The following is a 20883-nucleotide window of genomic DNA, read 5'->3' as shown; positions in this document are numbered from 1 at the left end:
GTAACATCCCAATGGAGAATTGGACTTCGGAAAGTATGTCTGATCAGCATTAGCCGATCGGAATGATAGGTTGCTGAGTCTCGTGAGTCTCTGACTGAGTGGGGAGTTGAATACATAAGCATATGTCTAATCGGCATTAGCCGATCGGGATTTAGATAGGGAGCATAGCCCTATAAATATCTGGTTGGTTAAGTGGAGAGTTGTACCCCCTTGGGTGCCCCATCGTCCTTGGTCGATCGGTGTGGAGAGATCTCAGTGGACAGGTTACTCGGGCTTTGATCTATCGTGGATTGCTACTACCATCTACTCTCGTCTGTTGACTTTCAGACTCCACCTGGGGCCTCTCCTCATTCACTGAATCAGTATTTAAAATTGAACAATTGTAATAAAAAGAATTAAAGACAGGTTGTTGTGGTATCGTATTGAAGCATGCAGTTAGTATTTATTTGTTCTTGGATGCTATAATATTATTTTCTATTGGTGAGGGAGCTTTTAAGTCATAAGTGAAATGGCAATATTAGCTCCCATAATTCATTTATCATAGTTATATCATTGTTGATTGTGCTCATCTGAAATTAACGCTTCTTGATTGTGCTCATCTGAAATTAACGCTTCTCATAGTCCATCCATAGATTATGTGAGGGAGATAAATCGCGGAGTCAGCTTATAACTGATCGTCAAATGGTTACGAGATGAAAGGAGTTTTTCTATGACGGTATGCGTCCGTTGAACATTGATCCTTATCTATTGTAATAAATCTATCACTCTCTAATCAATTGGCACCTTGTTGGGACGATATTTATAGCATTTATGTTGTTTAGATATGTTGATTATATAATAATAATGGAAAGTGGTCTTGATTAATGATAAAAGACTATAATAATTTAGAAATGATAATGGCAGTTCTAAATATTGATAAACATTAAAAAAATGTGTAGATATTATAGATATACCCGATGCTTATGCTGGAGTTTCCTGATAGCGATAGTATGGCTAAGGGGCTTCTTTGTGCTTCAATGTGATGCTCAGTTTCATTATGTTGGGTGGGAGCCTCAGCATGATTCTTCTCATCGAGCTGTTCCAAGCATAACATTTTCATTCAACTTGAGGTCCAGAGAGAAGATTGCTCAGAATAAGATCTCTAAACAAGGACGCCAATTTTACAACTTACTTTTCTTTCCAAATCACTGTTTTGCGTTTGCAGTGTCTTCTTCTGCATGAAGACAAGAGGCTAATTAAAGTTATAATAAAAAGGAGGAGCTATGAATGTTTCAGAGGCAATATGGGTAAATAAATGTGTTGCTACTGAATGTTATTGGAAGACGTTGGGTTAGAAATCCTGCTTTCACCAAATTGGGGTTTTCCACTTTTCTCGGAAAACAGATATTGGCGATCTGATTTCCTTAAACTACTAATAGCATTCGACATAAGGCAACTATGTATTTGATTTTCCTGAATGTTCTCAATTTGTTCAAATATGCATGTTTAGGGAACCTACATGGACATCCTTCTAGGATTTAGGGAGTGGAGGGGAAACCTGACATAAATAGTGATAGGATTGTTTTATATATATATAATTCAGATGCTTAATCTTAAAGATAGATGGTTTTCCCTTTGATTTACATGCTTGATAATTTTTTAGCACTGATAGATTATGCACACTGAGTGGTAGAATTATTTTAAAGAATATAAGTCACGGCATAGCTTTTACTTCTGAGTGGAATGTCATGACTCAAACAAATTGAACCTGTTTTTCCAGTTAGTTTAATCCACTTAAATAAACTATTCAAGGGTATAATAACAACGTAATCTATGAACTAAGAATAGAATATCATTTATACATAACTTATAAAAAAATGTCAATCTAAGATAAACATATAATATTAACCTGAATTGCAAGTTAATAACATATGTTTGCAAAGTAAGTTTAGGCTCCACATTATTAAAAATCTCAAATTGAAATCAACTTTAGAAGTCTCTAAAACGTGAATCAGAGCTTTCGTTTACAAGTATTGCATGTGAACAAAAGAAGCTAGGACTTGCCTTTCTTTCTAGTTCGGCAATTGTCTCAAACAACGTATTGTTCTACAAAATCAAAAACAGAATGGTCAGCGAGACTTGTTTAAGCTGCATACTTCCATCCACTAAGGAAACAGAGCTGTCAGATTTTCTTTAGAAACAATAAGACGTCGAGAGACAATATACTACTGTAACATTATTAAGAATTTTGACGAATAATATTTAGCTGAAGGTTAACTACCTTTCTTGATCTTATCTTTTTTAAAGCTGTATCAAGTTGTTGCTCCAGTTGCTGGAGTTCTTTTAGTGTCAGTTTGTCAAGCTGTTCCCCAGTGAGATGCCTGATGTCGAAGGGGGTTATGCATGTAAATCTATATGCAAACTTTGACCAAAAATGCTTGCATCTTCCAATTATACAAGTAACATGTTTTGCAACAGAGAGGAAAAGTGGCTCATCATTTATAGCTTTGACATATCTATAGAAATGAACCATTGGACAAAATCACAACATATTACTAACAATCACAAATCACCTTTGACATTTTTGTAATGCCTCAATCTTTGCCTTCAGGTCCTGATATTCACCGTACCAGTTCTCCTATGAACGAGCTCAAACATGTTAAAGATGATGAGCAATATCAAAGGAATTGGCCAATTGTGGAATGATGTATGGTACCTGCGACTCACTGTCTGTTTCCATAATAGCTCTTTCAGCATAAGAGTAGCGTTGGTAGCGTTCAAGAATATTTTCCATACTGTATGAAAAATAAATTTTTTAAAAGAAATGTTCTGAAAAAGACTCATACGTAGTGTACGTGGCTTATGCGTGTGCATCTGAACGTGCGATTTTAATAAAATTCACTAAGTGTGCACATGCAAAACACAAACATATCTCTGCCACTTCTCGGTGGGCAACTCACTGCTCATGCAAAAAAGAAACGATTAACACAAGCCACGTTGTCAGATGAATATAGCTAGAGAATTACTTTATGCCCTGACACTGACAGCAAGTATAATGTCGTATGGAAGAACTTGTGGACAATGAGTCTTGTCCATATTTTAGTTGTCAAAGAGACATACTTTGATTATTTAGTGCACTCTAAATGCAATGCGATGCGTATTAAAAATTATCTATTCGATAACGTTATGTTTGTCTTGTTCTCAAGGTCAGAGCCATGCTAACGCCTACCCCTGTTATAACCGGGGTCGAACGGTATTTGAAAAAGAGACAAATTCAGATACATCATGAGAGAAAAAAAAATATGAGAAAAAGAGAAAGGCAGTTTGGAATGTCGGCTTTGGCGCTCATAACATACCGTTAGGATTGTAAATGAATCAAATGTTTGTGAATAAGTTTGATGTTTGATATGATAAAAATTTATTTATGTTCGTTCAATATACATAAGATTAATTAAACAAACAAGATTGAATAACTCGTTAAGTTAAACAAATAAACTTAAACACATATGTGTTTAGCTCATTAACGTTCATGAATAATGTTCGTAAACAACGTTTATGAACAATGTTCACGGACCATATTCATTAATAAAATTCTTTTCAATATGCTAAATAAATAATAAAATAAATAAATTTAAATTATCAAGTTCAATAACCAATTAAACAACTAAAGTTTTAAACAATCAAACAAACTTGAATTGAGATCTTGATAACATCTAAATGAACAAAGCTCAAGCCAAGTTTGAACCAAGCTCAAGCCAAGCTTGAATTGAAGAGCTTAATAACATCTAAATGAACCAAGCTTAAGCCAAGTTTGAACCAAGCTCAAGCCAATTTTGAATTGGGAGATTGATAACATCTAAATGAACCAAGTTCAAGTTAAACTTCAAACAAGCTCAAGCTCATAAAAAATAAATCAAGTCAAGCTTGAACACTTATTTCAAAAGCTTGGTTCATTTTAAGCTCGGTTCAACTTGGTTACCTTATCAAATAAACTTGAACACCCCAAAGTTCGGCTCGATTTGTTTATAGCCCTATCTACAATTCGGATAGATCTCCCGGGCTGACATTGCTTGCTCTAAAGTCGTGGCATTCAAAGCACACATATGTAGCCAAAGTAATTAGGGAAATCAATGAACACCAAAGGTTTACATGGAAAAGCTTCAATCAAATTGAAGCAAAATAGCTACGGGCAAACAAGAAGAATCTCACTAATATAACAAAGGATTACAATACTTTTTCTACCTCGAGGAGAAATGACAAGAGAAAAAATCCCACTGTATAACAAAGGATTACAATACTTTTTTCTACCTCGAGGAGAAATGACAAGAGAAAGACAAAGTAGTTAGGAAAAATCATGCCTTGCATTTGATTCTCTCTAATACTCTCCCTCTTCTCTTTGTTTCTACACTCAATATTGGATGACACAAGATTATATTCAATATATATTTAGTCTTGAAGTGATCATGATCAATGTAATCTTACTTTTCATGAAATCAAAACTGAATTGTACTTCTCAGCCATAAAGGAATTGTGTTTTCCAAAATGATTTTTCTACTTAGTAATTGACAGTTTGACACTGTCGAAATCTAGTCCATGCTAAGTCAGCAAGATGCACCTATGCGACCCCATCTCAAGCCAGCCAAGTCACCATGCTGAGTTACCTAAAACAGGCTTGGCCTAGCAGCCAATTGTTGGGCTTGAGCCCGAGTGGGTTGTGCTCCCTAGTATCAGAGTGCTCGAGCTTGAGTCTGAGTGGATTGTGATCGCCAAATGACTGTCCGAACTTGAGTATGTTGCGATCTCAAGTGCCCGAGTGGGTTGTGATCGCTGAATGAGTGTCTGAACTTGAGTAGGTTGTGCTCTCAAGTGTCTGAGCTCGAGTGGATTGAGATCGCCGAACGGTTGCTCAAGCTTGAGTGAGAGCGACTAAGTAGTTGCACACTTGAGTGCCCGAGCCCAAGTGGGTTGTGAGAGTTGATCTCTAGAGCACTCGAGCACCCTGAATCTCGACCGCCCGTGTCACTTGCTTAATGTTGATTGCTATGTACCAACCGTCGTGTGTCGACTAGCAAGTGTCGATAGCCGCCTGTCAATTGTCGATGCCAACTATTAAGTGTTGATGCTACTGAGTGTCGACTGTCATGTGCAGATCATCGAGTGTCGAGTCCCGTTGCACTCTCGAGCATCCAAGCATTGATCAGCTGAAAGACCGAGCAACTGAGCACCGAGTCTAAATGAGTTACGCTCTCTATATGACGACCAGCTTGACACAACAGTCATAATGGCACCAATTACAAAGGATGTACTTGAGTAGGTTGCGATCTCAAGTGCCCGAGTGGGTTGTGATCGCTGAATGAGTGTCTGAACTTGAGTAGGTTGTGCTCTCAAGTGTCTGAGCTCGAGTGGATTGAGATCGCCGAACGGTTGCTCAAGCTTGAGTGAGAGCGACTAAGTAGTTGCACACTTGAGTGCTCGAGCCCAAGTGGGTTGTGAGAGTTGATCTCTAGAGCACTCGAGCACCCTGAATCTCGACCGCCCGTGTCACTTGCTTAATGTTGATTGCTATGTACCAACCGTCGTGTGTCGACTAGCAAGTGTCGATAGCCGCCTGTCAATTGTCGATGCCAACTATTAAGTGTTGATGCTACTGAGTGTCGACTGTCATGTGCAGATCATCGAGTGTCGAGTCCCGTTGCACTCTCGAGCATCCAAGCATTGATCAGCTGAAAGACCGAGCAACTGAGCACCGAGTCTAAATGAGTTACGCTCTCTATATGACGACCAGCTTGACACAACAGTCATAATGGCACCAATTACAAAGGATGTACCCTCAAGTGACGGTGAAAAAGGACATCTTTGTTGAATACAAGTGAATGGAGAAAAGGTGGAGGAAAGAAGTTCCATTGTAAATGGAACTTTAGTCTTACATTGGGAGTTTCATGGCATGATGGTTGATTTATATTGATTCACATGCATTGAGGATGTGAACAAATGCTTGGGGAGAGACTCTCTCTCACGCGTGGGTGCGCAGGGGAGGTGCAAATCCAGGGCCCGGATTTCACTGAATCATGTTGACTCATGTGCGGGCACGTCCTGCGCGCGCCGAATGTCGTACCAAGGGGAACAACTAATATTTTGCCACGTAAATCTTTTTGCTGCTGTGTAACTGATGCATTAAAGTCGAGATTAATGCATAATCAAAACGGTCGAGCGATAATGAGTGAAACGGTAGATGTTTCGCTACTTGGCAAGTAATGGTCCTTAATCAGCTATTAATGTTGTCGTTGATCTGAGCTCCTATATAAGGAGGCTTCGATTACAAGCAGAAGAGACACAGCGACACAAGCTTCTCTCCACCTTCATTCTCTCATTCTCTGTCGTGCAACTCCTGCTCGGCAGAGTGCTCGTGATAGCATTCGGGTGGCTCTCAGTTTGCCGTGACCACTAGTGCTGGTTGGAATCACAGTCAATCGTTGTATCCTGGGAAACAGAAGACCCGAGTAAACCTCGAAGCACTGCCGAAGGTGGGACTAATCTGTTTCAAGGAAACTACATTAGTCGCAGGCCACGGTCAGTTTTCCCGGTTGGTCTCTTCATCCGCCCGGTCTGCCTGCTTATCCCGGTCGGCCTGTCTGCTCACCCGGTCGGCCAGTCTGTTCGCCCGACCTGTCTGCTCGCTCGGTCTGCCTCTCGCCAGACCTGTCTACTCGCCTGGTTTGCCTTTCGCTAGACCTGTCTGTTCGCCCAGTCTGCCTCTCGCTCGACCGGTCTGCTTCGCCCGACCTGCCTGTTTGTCCATCCGACACCAGATCGCCCGACCTGCCTCTCACCAGGCCTGTCTGCCCGCTAGGTTAGCCTTTCTGCTCGGTCGGCCTTTCTGATCTACTGCGCCCGCTCGTTCTGCTCGGTCGATCATCCCGTTCTGTGAATATTGTGCAGACTGCCTTCATCACCTGGCAGAAACCAGCCCCTGCTAGTAGCCTGAGATCATCTGCTCAGGTCATCTCTATTGCAACTTGAATTTAAATTTTATGTAATTTTAAATTCAGCTAAGTCCCAAAATCTCCTGCAACAGATTATTTTCTCCAACAATCTTTTGGGAAGAGGCAATATAATTTTTCACTACTCTTCTATATAGGTAGTGATGTCAACATCAAGAGGTACATTATTCTATGTTATTTCACCTAGATGCTACTCTATTTTTTATTTTTAAGGCTTAACTTGAGCGTCAGAGGGGTCTCAACAATGTCTGCCTCAACCCCCTTCTAACCTTCCTCTGATTAGCATAAAATATCAATAGTCCAGTGGTCATCCTAATCTCGATGCGGCATCCAACCTCTTCGTCATGGTTTTGTAAGTGTTGTTGATGTGTCCGAGATCTCTGTCTATTATCAACCCATCCCGATCACAGTCAAATCATTTTAGCATCGTTTGTGGAAAGTCCGAGCTGAGACGTTGAGATAAGAGACGCTCAAAGAAGTCATGGAGACAAAAGGCCACCAGCTGAAGGAAAGGTGATGTAGATGTAGCTAATGGCATAGGAGTAATTAGGAGAAGGCAGAGGGGCAGTTTTGTCTTTTAGCATGAGTAGGGTTTTGTGTTAAAAGAGGGGGAGCTGCCTCCGCCTAGTTCGCCGCCGACCTCGCTCATTGCTCCTCCTCGTCTCCGGTGCCGGCCACCCTTGGTCGACGAGATTGCCTCCTCTCCTCTCTCCCTCTCCTCTCGTTGGTGGCGCGTCACAGTCGCCTCTCGCCGCCTTCGTCAGGAGCCGGATGCTACTAGTGAGGGCTGCCTCCGCCACGCCCCCTTTGACCTTGACAATGACCGCGCAACCAAGAAGCTCCTCTAGCAACTAGAGGCCGAACCTCCAGCCGCCTCCGCTTCCTCTTCCGCCGAGGAGTCAGCCTCGGACGGCAGCCCCCTTGGCGAGGAATCCCGTGGACTCCGCCTCTTCGGCCTCCTTCTCCGCTGTGCTGAGACTGTCGCCGCTGACCAGCTCTCTAAGGGCCATGACCTCCTGCCCAAGATCTCCGAGCTCGCCTCCCCTTTCGGTTCCTCCCCCGAGCGGGTAGTTGCCTACTTCGCCTGACACCCTCTGTGCTCGTATTGTCAGTTCCGTCCTTAACGCTTACTCCTCGCTCACTGCCGCCCTCCGGTGCCACCTCTAGCGACAACCACAGACCGACCCACAACCTCCACGTATTCCGGCTCAGGAGCCGTCGTCATATTTCGGCCGACATGCCGCCTCTTGGATCCATGCTGCATAGGATTCCATGTCGTCACCCCCAGATCCGGCTCCTCAGTTGGCTCATACCCATCTACTCGTCCGGGCCGTGACGACTCGATCAACACCGTGATCAGCTCACAGACCCATCCGAGGGCGCCCCCCGGGGCCAGCGTATGTCATCGTACTCGTCGTACATTTATTTCATTGTTCTGTTGCTATTCGATTGCTTATATGTTCGTGGGACCCACCTCGATCATCGAGGTACTAGGGACCGGGGCAACCCGGACGCTAGCTGCAGGTAGCATCAACCGGAGGTCTTCCGATGACTTGGTCAACATAGAAGATAGCTCACCGTCCGGGTTATGGAGATGCGGTCAACATTTCAGACACGTCACAATGGCAGTTCCGTCTTCTTAGCTTCCCGACAGGAACAGGTGTAAAAGGGAGGCTTAGTGTAATGATAAAGTTGTTATCATATGACCTTGAGACGTGGAAAGTCTTCTTGCAAATGCAAGATAAGACTATATACAATAAACTCAATGCAGTCAACCCTTGAGATGGTGAGAATTGAGTGTGAGCATCCACCCTGAGTGAGAGTGTATATATTGTTGGTGAGGATGTATAGGTGCATAGATCCACCCGGATCAACTATCTAATCCACAACAAATGACTCATGGTAAAGACATTCTAACTCCGTTTATGGTTGAGACTTTGTCAAAAAGTCCATGAGGGTGAATAGATCTACCAGAATAATCTATCTAGCCTACAACAAACCGTTCGTGATAAAGGCATTGCAAATTAGTTGATAGTTGTCCACTTGCTAAAAGAGAGAAGGGGATGGTGATGGTGACTTATGTGCAAGTTGATGCTAAAAGTGAGGACCCACTTGGGTCATGGGTAGAGGAGATACAAGCTTATCACACATCATTCGGCCTAGCTTGGCTAGCACTGATGACCGGAGGAGCCGGATTTTTCGCAACATAGTGAAGATAGTTCTAGAGGATACTGGGCTTCTTTCAACATGGAGATGCCCACAGGAGATGATTGTTTAACATTGACGACAGAGCTCGGTCAGTGACTGATCCCCCACAATTATACCGATGATGAGTACTTGACCGTAAAGCATCTGATGGTGGAGGTTCAGAGCGAGTGTTGGTACACACAGAGAGTGCCGGTATACATGTGAGCACTTGTATGTTATATCTTAGATAGCTTCTCAGATCTGACACTTTGTCAGACATAACATGCGGAGAGATCATAGGTTTTGTATGTTGTGTTTTTTCTTTTGATGATATATATTTATCCTTTCATCAAAAAAAAAAAATATGGTCGACCCTTCCCCGAGACCTTGCATCGGTGAGAGCTTCATGTTTCGAGTTGTCTTTTTCTTTTTGCTATCATCGGTGATTTCCACTGGTTGTTCTCTAATTGTCTCTAAGTAGTCTTCTTTTGTTAAGATTTTCTTCATTTTCATTTTCCATAATGAGAAATTATTCTCATTGAACTTCTCTATTTCAAACTTTGCTGCTATTGTTGCCACTGTTAATGCTGCTTCTTCTCCATTAAGTTGATCAAATCGTTGCACTAAAAAATGGTACGAACTTGGCTCTATACCATTGTTATATAGTTGTGGTATGAAGCACACACTTTTAGTAGAAGTAGAAATGAGATCTAGGAAAAGCAACACCAAAGAATTACGTGGAAAAGCTTCAATCAAATTGAAACAAAAACCACGAGCAAAGAATCTCACAATATAAAAAAGGACTACAACACCTTTTCTTCCACAAGAGGGGAAATGGCAAAAGGAAAGACAATATTTAGGAGAAACCTTGCCTTACACTTGATTGTCTCTAATACTCTCCCTCTTTCTCTTTGTTTCGGCACTCAATATTGGATGATATAAAATTAGATTTCAAAACCTATTTATAGTCTTGAAGTGATCTTGTGTTCAATGTAATCTCTCCCTTTTCACGAAGTCAAAACTCAATTGTACTTCTCCGTGTAATTATAAAAGAATTGTGTTTTTCAAAATGACTTCTCTACATGGTATCTTTATCAATTTCCAAATCACCAAGTATTTAAAGTTACAAAAGTGACTTTTTATTATCAGATGTTTTGTATGCTATTAACATGAAGGAAAAAATTGTAGTTATAAATTCATTGATGTACCTTTATCATATAACCATCACAAAGATAGATTCACTAAAAACTGTAGTTATAAATTCATTGATGTACCTTTATCATATAACCATCACAAAGATAGATTCACTATCTTAACGGTCCCCTTAATATCGGTCCTATAGATATGGAGGAAGGTACATACAGATATATAGATCATAGACACAAAATGAAATAAATCCTAAATCGTCAGATCCTGAAAATCGATTTCTAACCATTATACCAAAAATACCATGATGATATAACCATCACAAACTTGTGCCACATGATGTTCTCAGGAAGCAAAGAAATTGCTTATCCTTTATCCTTCCTAAACCATAGAAAAATATTATATTTTAATGCATACCACAATTAAAACTCTCATATACTTATTCATCCAACCTGATTTATCGTGCCAATATATGACACTGAATTCTATATAAAAAATTATGATTGTGATATATTCATATAAAAGCTATCTTCCCATTTGATTTAAGGATATATTTCAAGACAAATATGAAAAAGAATAATTTAACTCAATCAGAGTTGTACCTGTATTCAACGGGGCTTGAAGCGCATACTAAAAAGTAATCATTTTACTACGATAACTAATGATAAAGTTCAATTTACAAATAATATATATACTAAATACATAAATAAATAAAAAATAATATATTATTTTAAACACTACTTGTCTAACTATTTTAGAGGTAAAAATATTTATAAAATCTGAATAATCTAATTGTCGGACTATTTCTTTCTCAATCTATAAAATTGATAGTTCATTTAGTGTATCATGTAATACTAAGATCAATGCGGTGGTTGCAGGCAGTAGCAAGGCGACAAGCAGTAACTACCATGCAATTAGGTTGTCGTTCACACAAGCGACCGAGTAGCATGCAACAACCACCGCGCCGTGCAATTAGGTCACACAAGCAAAGGTCAACCACCAACCCGTGTTGCGTGAGATAGCCACTGCGAGAATCGACGTGATTAGGTTGCACAAACGACCGTTGTTGCACGATTAAGATACAATTGGTGTCGCGTGTTGCAAGACGAAGAAGATGGTCAAAGAAGAAGATTAGAATTATCTCTTGTTCAGTGAATCCATGCATTGGTAGAAAAGAACGTTGGAGAAGAAATCATGTGCAAATAAGAACAATACCAGAGAAAAAATTATATTCAAAGAAGAGTTGTGCATTGGTGTGTGCCTCAAAGTTATGAGAATAGGTTTAACGACCATTTAGGGTCCATGCCTCTCACTTTACTTTAGGTATAATTAAAAAAAAAATGAATCATTCATTGGGCTGGGTCTTGAGACAATTGTCTTTCTATCTTCATGGAAGTTAAGGCTCTGAACTCAATGGCTCAAAATTCTTTGTACCAATATCTCTCGAGATTGAGAAAATGGATTAACATAGCAATAAAATATATTTTCATGTGCTACGTTTGATAACAAGCCTAGGTGATAAAAGTTCGGCTAGGCTAGGCTAGGCAAGGCAAGGCAAGACAAAATAATCTATTTTAAATAAAGACAACTTGTTTGAACACATATCTCCAATTCTTTTCAATAAAGACAATTGCAAAGTTTGCAATTGATTTGACATATTTTAAATACGATCATTAAAAAATATGTTTCAAAATAAATAAAATGCACCTAATGGATGTTTAGGCTAACTAGAATTGGTGTCGCCTCGTAAAGTTTTAATGTAAAGTAAGCAAGGCATCACGTGGGAACATCCAAAAACATATTTAAATTGACATGCTAGAATCTTACTTAAGGTATCCATAATATTCTAGCATAAAGATATAATCGTCAATTTAAATTGGATCAATCGAATTGATTCGTCTTGCTAAATAATTTAAATGAATTGGATTGAAATTATATCAATCCAAGTCCGTTACAGGTCAACATACCTAAGCTTGTGACCCGCGCGGGTCTACCTACAAATCTTACGTAAGGTATCCATGTTCTAGGATAAAGGTAGAATCGTCAATTTAAATTGGATCTATCGAATTGATCTGCCCCGCTAAATATTTTAAGTGAATTGGACTGAAATTGTATCAACTCAAACCCGTTGCAGGCTGACCCGCCTAGACCCGTGACCCACATGGGTCAGCCCGCAACGACCATGGGTTGACCCGTGGGTTAAAAAATACATGTCAGTCAAGTTTAATATCAATCCATTATCTTCCTTTGTTATAATTTTAAAATGGAAATAGTATTTTTTTATCAAACATGAGTACACGTTTGCATCCATTTATATTTAAAACATTTGTCTCATAATACACTTGATTAATGAAACATTTCTGAAGTAAAACGTCGAAGATATAAAATATTTTTATTTTTTTTTAAATTTTTGAAGGGTCGCCCACCTAACTTGCAACCCTCTAAGATGATGGGTTGGCTCGCCCCGCCAAATGGTTGGTCCGCCACTGGCCAACCCGTCCGACTTCGAGTTAGCCCGTTTAACAACTCTAGATAAAGGTAATTCAGTGTACGAAGAAACTCTTATTAATGTGGAATTCTAGAGAGTGATCATGAAACCTTATCCTACTTTGCAAGATGCTATTTTCGTAACTTGAACCCGTGACCTCTAGATCACATGATAATAAACTTACCGTTGCACCAAAGCTCCTCTCCATCTATGTTCTAGGATACTAACTGTTGAATAAATGAATGGAGAAGAAATGGAAGAGGGAAGAGGTTCCATTGTGAATGAGACTTTAGTCCCATATTAGAAGTTTCAAGGTATTTTTGTTGGTTTATATTGATTCACATACATTGAGGATATGAACAAATGCATGGGGAGAGACTCTCTCTCACGTGTGGGTGCGTAGGGGGGTGCAAATCCAGGGCCCGGATTGCACTGAACCAAGTTGACTCGAATACCGGACCGGTCGGGGCAAAATTTGCCCAAGTGGAACAACCAATATTTTGTCACGTAGATCTTTTGCTGCTGTGAAACAGATGCATAATAATGACCATTAAGATCATTAACTCTGGTCATTGATCCGAGCTCCTATATAAGGAGGCTCCGATCATAGGCAGAGAACACACGACAAGCAAAGCAAAGGCTCCCCATTTTTCTTCCTCCTCTGTCGTGCATCTCCTGCTCGGCGGAGTGCCCGTGATAGCATTTGAGTACCACTTAGCTCGCCGTGACTACCAGTGTTTGGTCGGATTCATAGTCGGTCGTTGTATTCTGGGAAACAAACGACCCTTGTAAGCCTCGAAGCACAGCCGGAGGTGGGCGAATTTGTTTCAAGGAAACTGCGACTCGCAGGCCTCGGTCAGCTCACCCGGTCGGTCTCTTTGTCATACCGACAGACTTCTCTGCCCGCTCGGGATCTTCACGCGATCGACCAGTCTCTTTGACAGCCCGACCTGTCTGCTTCTCTCGGCCTGTCTGCTCGACCCGGCCGACCTCTGGCAGGCCGACCTGTCTGCTTCGACCGGCATGTCTGCTTCGATCGGCCTGTCTGCTCGACCCGGCCGACCTCTCTGTCCGCCCGACCTGTCTGCTCGACCTGGCCATCCTCTCTGTCTACCCGGCATGTCTGCTCGACCCGACTGACCTCTCTGTCCGCCCGGTCTGTCCGCTCGACCCGATCGGCCTCTCTTGCTCGGCCTGTCTGCCTCGTCCGACCGACCTCTCCTGTTAGGCCTATCTGCCTCGTCCGACGGCCTCTTTACTCAGACGCTCTGCTCACTCAGTCACTCTGAGGTTGACGCTTGGATAAAACCCAGCCCCTGCTGGTAGCCTGAGATCATTTGCTCAGATCAGCTCAACTGTAAGTTGAATTTAAATTCTGTGTAATATTTTAAATTCAACTAAGTCCCCTAAAAATCTCCGGCAGCAGATTGTTTGTATTCCAACACTAACCATAAAGCCTCAAGGGCTATGGTGTAGCTGTAAGGGCGCTCAGTTATCTCATAGACACCCATGGTTCGACTCCTAGCTATGGCGTATTTGCAGACATTTTTTCTCCAAATGGGACTTGCAACTAAGGGATGTTGGGATTCTCCGCCCAAGTGCTTCCCGATTTACCTTGGTGGCAGGTGGAAAACTTTCGTGGAATCGGACTGGTCACCCCAGCGTCGATGTTACCTAGCCTGATTAATCATTTTCCATAGGCTCCCTCGAGGCGATATGGTGGTTGGGGATGAGGTGTTGCCACATTCGAGTCTGGGTTAAAACTCAGTGCGACCGAGCATGTCTTCCCCCATGTCTTGGCCACTGCACTAATGGCTAGTAGTCACCCGTGATTTACCTCTCCCGTGTTGACCTAGGAACGGATTAACGAGGGCGTTGGGGTGAGCGAATCATCTTTTTTCACATTAGGATACTAACCATAAATCCTTACACTACTAGCAAACGAATGCCTCGATGTTATCCAAGTGATTTGAGTGCAGAGCTAACATAAATGATGATCTCCCACAAACTTGTACATCTCGGCCAAATACTAGAGCTAACATAAATGATCATCTCCCACAAAATACATCTCGGCCAAATACTAGTTGTTGGTGTAATCAACCTCTAGTCAATATTGATCAGGTTGACCAAACTCAAATTGAGATTACGATGTTTGATCAATATGTTAAGTTGGTTGAGCGAATAGTCAAGTAAGTCAAGTTTGACTGATACTTGACAAAATACGAAAAGTCCAAGTGGATCATGAAGGATCGAACACTTGGTCATGACGAAAGTCCTAGCAGGTCAAGGTTGACCTGATGCTAGGCAACGAGAAGTCTCGACAGGTTAATGTTGACCAAATGTCGAGCAAAAGAAATCCTGGTATGTTAAAATTAACCGAATACCAAGTAATATGGTAATTCAACTTGGTAATGTTGAATCAAGAGTATTAGTTGATTGATAGGGCTCATCGATCGACCGATAACTCTAAATCTCGAAATTGATATTTTGAGGTATTTTTAGAGTCTAAGGTTCTGCTACAGTAGCTAAGGTTCGTTGCAAGCCTTAAACCCCGGAAAATATAATTGCTACAATAATTCCTGGAGTTGCTATAGTAACTTTAGGGGTTGGTACAATAACTTTAAGTTGTTGCAGTAATTTTAGGAGTTGTTGCAGTGACCTAGTCTAGGGAGTTTTGCTATTGTACCAATCGATTGTGCCAAAAGGTTGGTTCAATCTGTATCACTATAGCAATGAATAGGAACATTGCGGAATTGATTGACTAGATCGATCAGTATCAACCAATCGATTGGTAAGATAAAAATAGTTGTTTTACAGTTTAAATGATAAGATCTAATGTGGCAATTAATCGGTGAAGTCTACCAATCAATTAGTAGATGGAAATCAGCCCGACTGGAACCCTATAAAAGAGGGTTTCGTGAAGATTTGAAGGTGACGATCCTTGGAGATTCTAAGGCAAAGTGTTAGTATATTTCTGAATTAACAAGAGATATTTCCAAGCAACAAGAAAGCATCCAAAGCCAGTTTCTTATTGTAAAGTCATTTTCGATTTTATTTTGTCTTTGTATTCGTTTTGTTGTTGTGTTCATGTAAGAATATGTTGTAAGAGGCTTCTTCTCCTTCGGAAGGTATCCGAAAATGAAAAATTCATAGTGGAGGGAGATCACTAGGAGTAGGTATTGGATTAGCCACCTAAAAAATTGATACCAAGTAAATCCCGAAGTTGTACATGTGACATTTGTATTGATTTAAGTTTCCATTGTGCATTCAAACGACGAACACAAAATCAAGACGAGAAGTAATCGGAACTATTCACCCTCCCCTCTAACTTGCACATGTCCTAACACTAGCTATCTTGGATCAAGTCTTTTTTTCGAGCCCATCTTATATCACTATTACTTAATTGATCTAGATAAATTTACATAAAGTTAGCCTTAGTCAAAATATTAATCTTTTTTCCTTATTGCTAAATGTCATATTAGACTAGCTATCTAATATGTAATACCGTCAAATATTGTTCATGAGATGATTGATTCAATGTGTTACGTGCACGTGACTGTAAATAGAACAATTTGTAAAATTAAATAATGATTGGATATGATAATATTTGTATTTGCTGTTTGTTGTTGAATAGTTGATATGTTTGAATATGAATGTAAAATTAATATGTTTTATATCTTTGTGTGGGAGATTTTGAATCCTTAATACCGTTTTAAGATGGCATTAAGGATATTGGGATAGAAAAGCTACGTAATAGTCTCTACATTGGATTTGAGAGAGAATAATTAAGTAATTAACTACAAGGGCTTTGCAGTTTGAAACATTTTTTAAAAAAAAAGAAAAAAGAAAAAAGAAAAAGAAAGATGAATTAGGTAACACGGAAGATGGTCTAGTCCATATTTTCACCAGCCGTTAGCATAAATCAGGAAGCGTTAGCGGTGGACCGTCCGGAAGCTCAACATCCCCTGATTACGTGGTCATTTAGAGAAAAAAAATCCCTATAAATACATCGTAACTTATAACTAGGGATCAAACCATGAATAACTTGACATCTTTCTATTACACCGTAGCCCGGGGCAACATTTTGTCACAATGATTTGATTAATCATATGTGAGAAAATTTTTTCAATTGCATTTTCTATCACAATTTATGATAACTTTTGCCTAGTCACCGTGCACTAAAACTTTTTGTTTGGTCAAAAATTTATAGGTGACGAAATCTTCGTCAATAGTTGTATTGTCGTTGATGTTTGCGACGGATGAGATCAATTGCGATGATTTTCTGTTACTGGAGATTGATTTTTTGTTAATGAGATAAAAATATATGTTGAAATGCTTTTTGGCACTACTAAGAGGGTCTCCTTTCAAAAAAAGAAAAAAGGAAAAATTATCTCCAATACTAAATATATTAGAACACACAATATATTAGAAAATATAATCAAATTTAAAAAAAAAAAAAGACATGGCATTTAACTATTCCTTAGGTTTATTATTATGTTAGATTTAATCTATATATATATATATATATATTCATCCGTATTATGTTATTAATGATGGACTGATAGTAGAATGATATCCCTACTTTTAATTGATGAGGAGAATACGACTTTGTCATCCTAACCCTATGGAAGATCCGTCTATTGTTTATTCTTCTAGAATTATGGGATTTTGTGAATAACGATGACAATTTCACTATATTCAAATTTGTCATCTTAGTATTTATTTTCAATTATTGTTGTAAATTTCAATATTTTTAATATTACTAGATCATGTGCATAATTCTTGTTCGAGATCATATGATTTATTAGAGTTCGTATAGTTCGCTATAACTTGTTTTAGGTTCTTCGTATTCTTCCATTAGGCTGCTCAACTTGAAGTTTTATTATCCGGAGACTCTAATATCTCTTGGTATTGATTTCTCATTTTATAGTGATATAAGGAACATTTTAATATGTTTTTTACATGGTCACCAAAGAGTGAGAATTATCTATTTTTTCTCGCTATTTTTCCTCACCATGTCTAGATGACCGTACGGTACCAATCTGATCAAAATGAATTGTAGATGTAAGAACTTTATTGTGTGTGAGAGAGACTGTGTATTAACTTTATCGTAACTAGCCTTATAGGGAATACAGTCTAAAAGTTAGTGAACAGAAAGGAAGATGCTAAGTTCGAAATTAGACAGGGTTCAGGATAAATATCCGGACTGGATAGACCCTCCCGCATCAATGAAAAGAACGATTCGTACAGAGTACGATGGAGAAAATAAAAGTTAAGAGGATTAGAGTTCGAAGATTTAATGAGAAAGAAAAAAAAAAAAAAAAAAGAGGGAAAACGAATTAACCTCAAGAACAACGATTAGTCGTGCGTTAGCAAGCCATAGGGACGACCAATAAATTCGATCTCTATGCCCAAAAAAATGACGGCGAGAACAATATTGAACCAGAAAAATGTAAGAATACGTAGCAAAGAGATTCAAAATCGGTGAGCAGCTTGGTCACAAGAACTAAATCTTTCCAATTCTAGAATCACAACCACGCATCCAATTAATTAGGTAGAAATTTAAAGCAAGAGACGGACAGAGGAAGGGAGGTCGAGGACTACCTGGTGTCGGAGGAGTACTCGTAGAGCTTCCCCTTGGTGGAGAACACGATCAGGGCCACCTCGGCGTCGCATAGCACCGAGATCTCGTGCGCCTTCTTGAGCAACCCCGATCGGCGCTTGGAGAACGTCACCTGCCGATTGACCTTGTTCTCGATCCGCTTCAGCTGAACCCTCCCCCTCCCCATGTCTCCCCTCGTCGTCCTTCACCGAAACCCTATCTTTTTGGAATTTTCGCCTTATGTTTTCCCCTTCCTCTCGCTTTCATTCATCGCTTCTTTGCCATGGCGTTATTTATAGAAGGAGCGAACGGGGCGCAAGACCTTGATCGAGAACGTACAAGGTGGTTTGGCAAAACCGGCTGGTTTGGGTAATTTCGTTGTCAATTTTTGATTGGCTAGAGCCGGTGGAGCCCGGCGTTCGCTGCTCCCATTGGCCACCGGTCATGTGCTCTCGTGATCCGAGTGGGTCCCGCGCTTTATCAAGGAGTACGAGGAGGAAAGCCCATTGGCGTACATGTGTCACAGTGACCGAAGAATAGTTTCCAGAACTGTTGTCCGTACTGCCTCATGTGTTCGCTCTGAGGTGGCGGGGATTACCAAATTTGTTTATGCGGAGAACGTGTCGAGCGTAAATTCCACGCGTGCGAATTTACGGTGCGGGCAAATTTTTTCGGATATCGCCGTAATGGATTTACGCCGCATGCGGGTAAGGATACCGGATGCGGATCGGTTCAAGATGAGAGCGCTTCCTATGGAGACCCGTCAACCGACTAATATGTCAACTAAACTAAACAGAGGGCTTCTTCTAATACTTCTATCTAAAAATTATTTTATAGGCATCGTCCAAGCAATCTACCAACTAAATACATGTGAAAGTTTTTGTTAAACTATTGAACAAAATTACTTAATAGATATCGATTACGACATTTGATTCCTCTGCCCCTATGGTTATAGAACTACTAAACAATCTTCCATATTAAATTTTATCTTATATTCCTATATGAGATCGCGGTTCGATGAGTCAACAGGAGGTAATTGCTAAGGGGGCAATCTTAGATGCTTCAGTGATAAAGAAAATATCTGAGATATCTACGATACTCAACCAGATATTACGACGATCGTCGAGATGAGACTCGATGTCATGTGACCACTTTAGATAATTATGTGTGTGTACCTACTCCTGTCAGAGAGGACAACTTTATATATGGTTGTAGCTGTGTTCTTACGTTACCCACACGTTTGCCCATATCTTCTAGGAGAAATGACTATATTACCCACGTTTTCTGAAAAATGGTACAACAAGCCACGTAGAATGTAGGTCCCAGCCGAGGACGATTGAGCTGAAATAGCTTGGTGAACCGAGTCGAAGAGGTCTGTTGACCGAGTAGGAAAAGTCAGATGACCGAACTAAAAGAGTCTAGTGAACCGAGTCAAAGAGGCCCGAGTTGGAGAGGTTTAGAAAACTTATGTTGAGGGAGACTAACTGTGGTGAACTGAGAGAGTCATGTGTATCGAATTGAGAGAGTTAGATGTACCGAATTGAAGAAGTAAGGTATATTGAACTGAGGAAGTCGAGTGTATCAAACTAAGGAAGTTAGGTGTACCGGACTGAGGGAGTCGGGTGTCGGCTATAGGTTTCGAACCTCATCCAATCTGTGTCATTACTGATCTGATCTTTTCGACTTACACCTTGGCTTAACTTTTGATCTAGTGGCTCAACTCTTGACTTAACCTTGCCATATGTAAGCTCCTATATTCCCAGATCATTTTTGATACGGAAAAAATGGAGTCCCCCAAAGTCAGGGTCAAAGTCAAGAAAATTGACTAACGTGGCATTTAAAGTTAAAGAGGGATCAATACTCGGAGTTAGCATAGTTATATGTCTTGGCCGAGTGATCTAGCCAATCAGTCTGCTAGTCAGAACGGATCCCGAGTTCCTCAGGATCGAGAAAACCTCAAGTTATATTAGTGTCATTCAGAGCTGAGTCATGTGTCTCGACCGAGTGGTCTGGCCGATCGGACTGTTGGTTCAATCGAACGTGATAGGCATACGTCGCAATCGGATCGAATTCTTTGGCCGAGCGGAGAAGCCGAGCGAAAGCTAAGTCCTTGAGAGAGTCATCATTCTTTAGCCGACTCAACCCCATCCACAAGCGAAGTCCAATTGGACGAAAGAAGAGACTTGATCGGCCTACCAACAAAACATATTGAGGGTCCGTCAACCCAACGACCTAATATTCCTTTTTGATATTTTATGTAATAGTTATCAAAGAATCAGGAGAATATTTCTTGGGCAATTTAACGATGAAAGCTTCTACCCTATAAAGCATAGAATAGGCAAATCTATTTTTAGAAAGGTGTCAAAGTGTTAGAATGGTTGGGCCTTTTTTGGAAATACATCGATATTTATGTATAGAGGAAAATTGACACTATATAAAATGACTCCTCTTAAAGGCGTTGGTATGCAATATTACACACT

The 20883-nt window shown here is 40.4% G+C and overlaps 1 protein-coding gene across 1 annotated transcript in view; it reads right to left on the bottom strand.

Annotated features, from left to right (window-relative positions):
* LOC122041752 (truncated transcription factor CAULIFLOWER A-like) overlaps positions 1-18683 on the bottom strand; it is a 37591-nt gene extending 18908 nt beyond the window's left edge. The window contains exons 1-7 of the mRNA XM_042601540.1: positions 18406-18683; positions 2696-2774; positions 2553-2617; positions 2261-2360; positions 2044-2085; positions 1172-1213; positions 954-1075 (exon numbers count right to left, since the gene is read on the bottom strand). Coding sequence (XP_042457474.1) covers positions 954-1075; positions 1172-1213; positions 2044-2085; positions 2261-2360; positions 2553-2617; positions 2696-2774; positions 18406-18590 — 635 coding nt within the window. The 5' untranslated portion in view covers positions 18591-18683. The remainder of the gene's footprint in view (positions 1-953; positions 1076-1171; positions 1214-2043; positions 2086-2260; positions 2361-2552; positions 2618-2695; positions 2775-18405) is intronic.
* Positions 18684-20883: the final 2200 nt, after the last annotated feature.

This window comes from Zingiber officinale, chromosome 2A, assembly GCF_018446385.1.
Source record: "Zingiber officinale cultivar Zhangliang chromosome 2A, Zo_v1.1, whole genome shotgun sequence".
Taxonomy (NCBI): Eukaryota; Viridiplantae; Streptophyta; class Magnoliopsida; order Zingiberales; family Zingiberaceae; genus Zingiber; species Zingiber officinale.
Note: the sequence above shows the minus strand (reverse complement) of the source record. Positions and strands in the feature narration are given on the sequence as shown.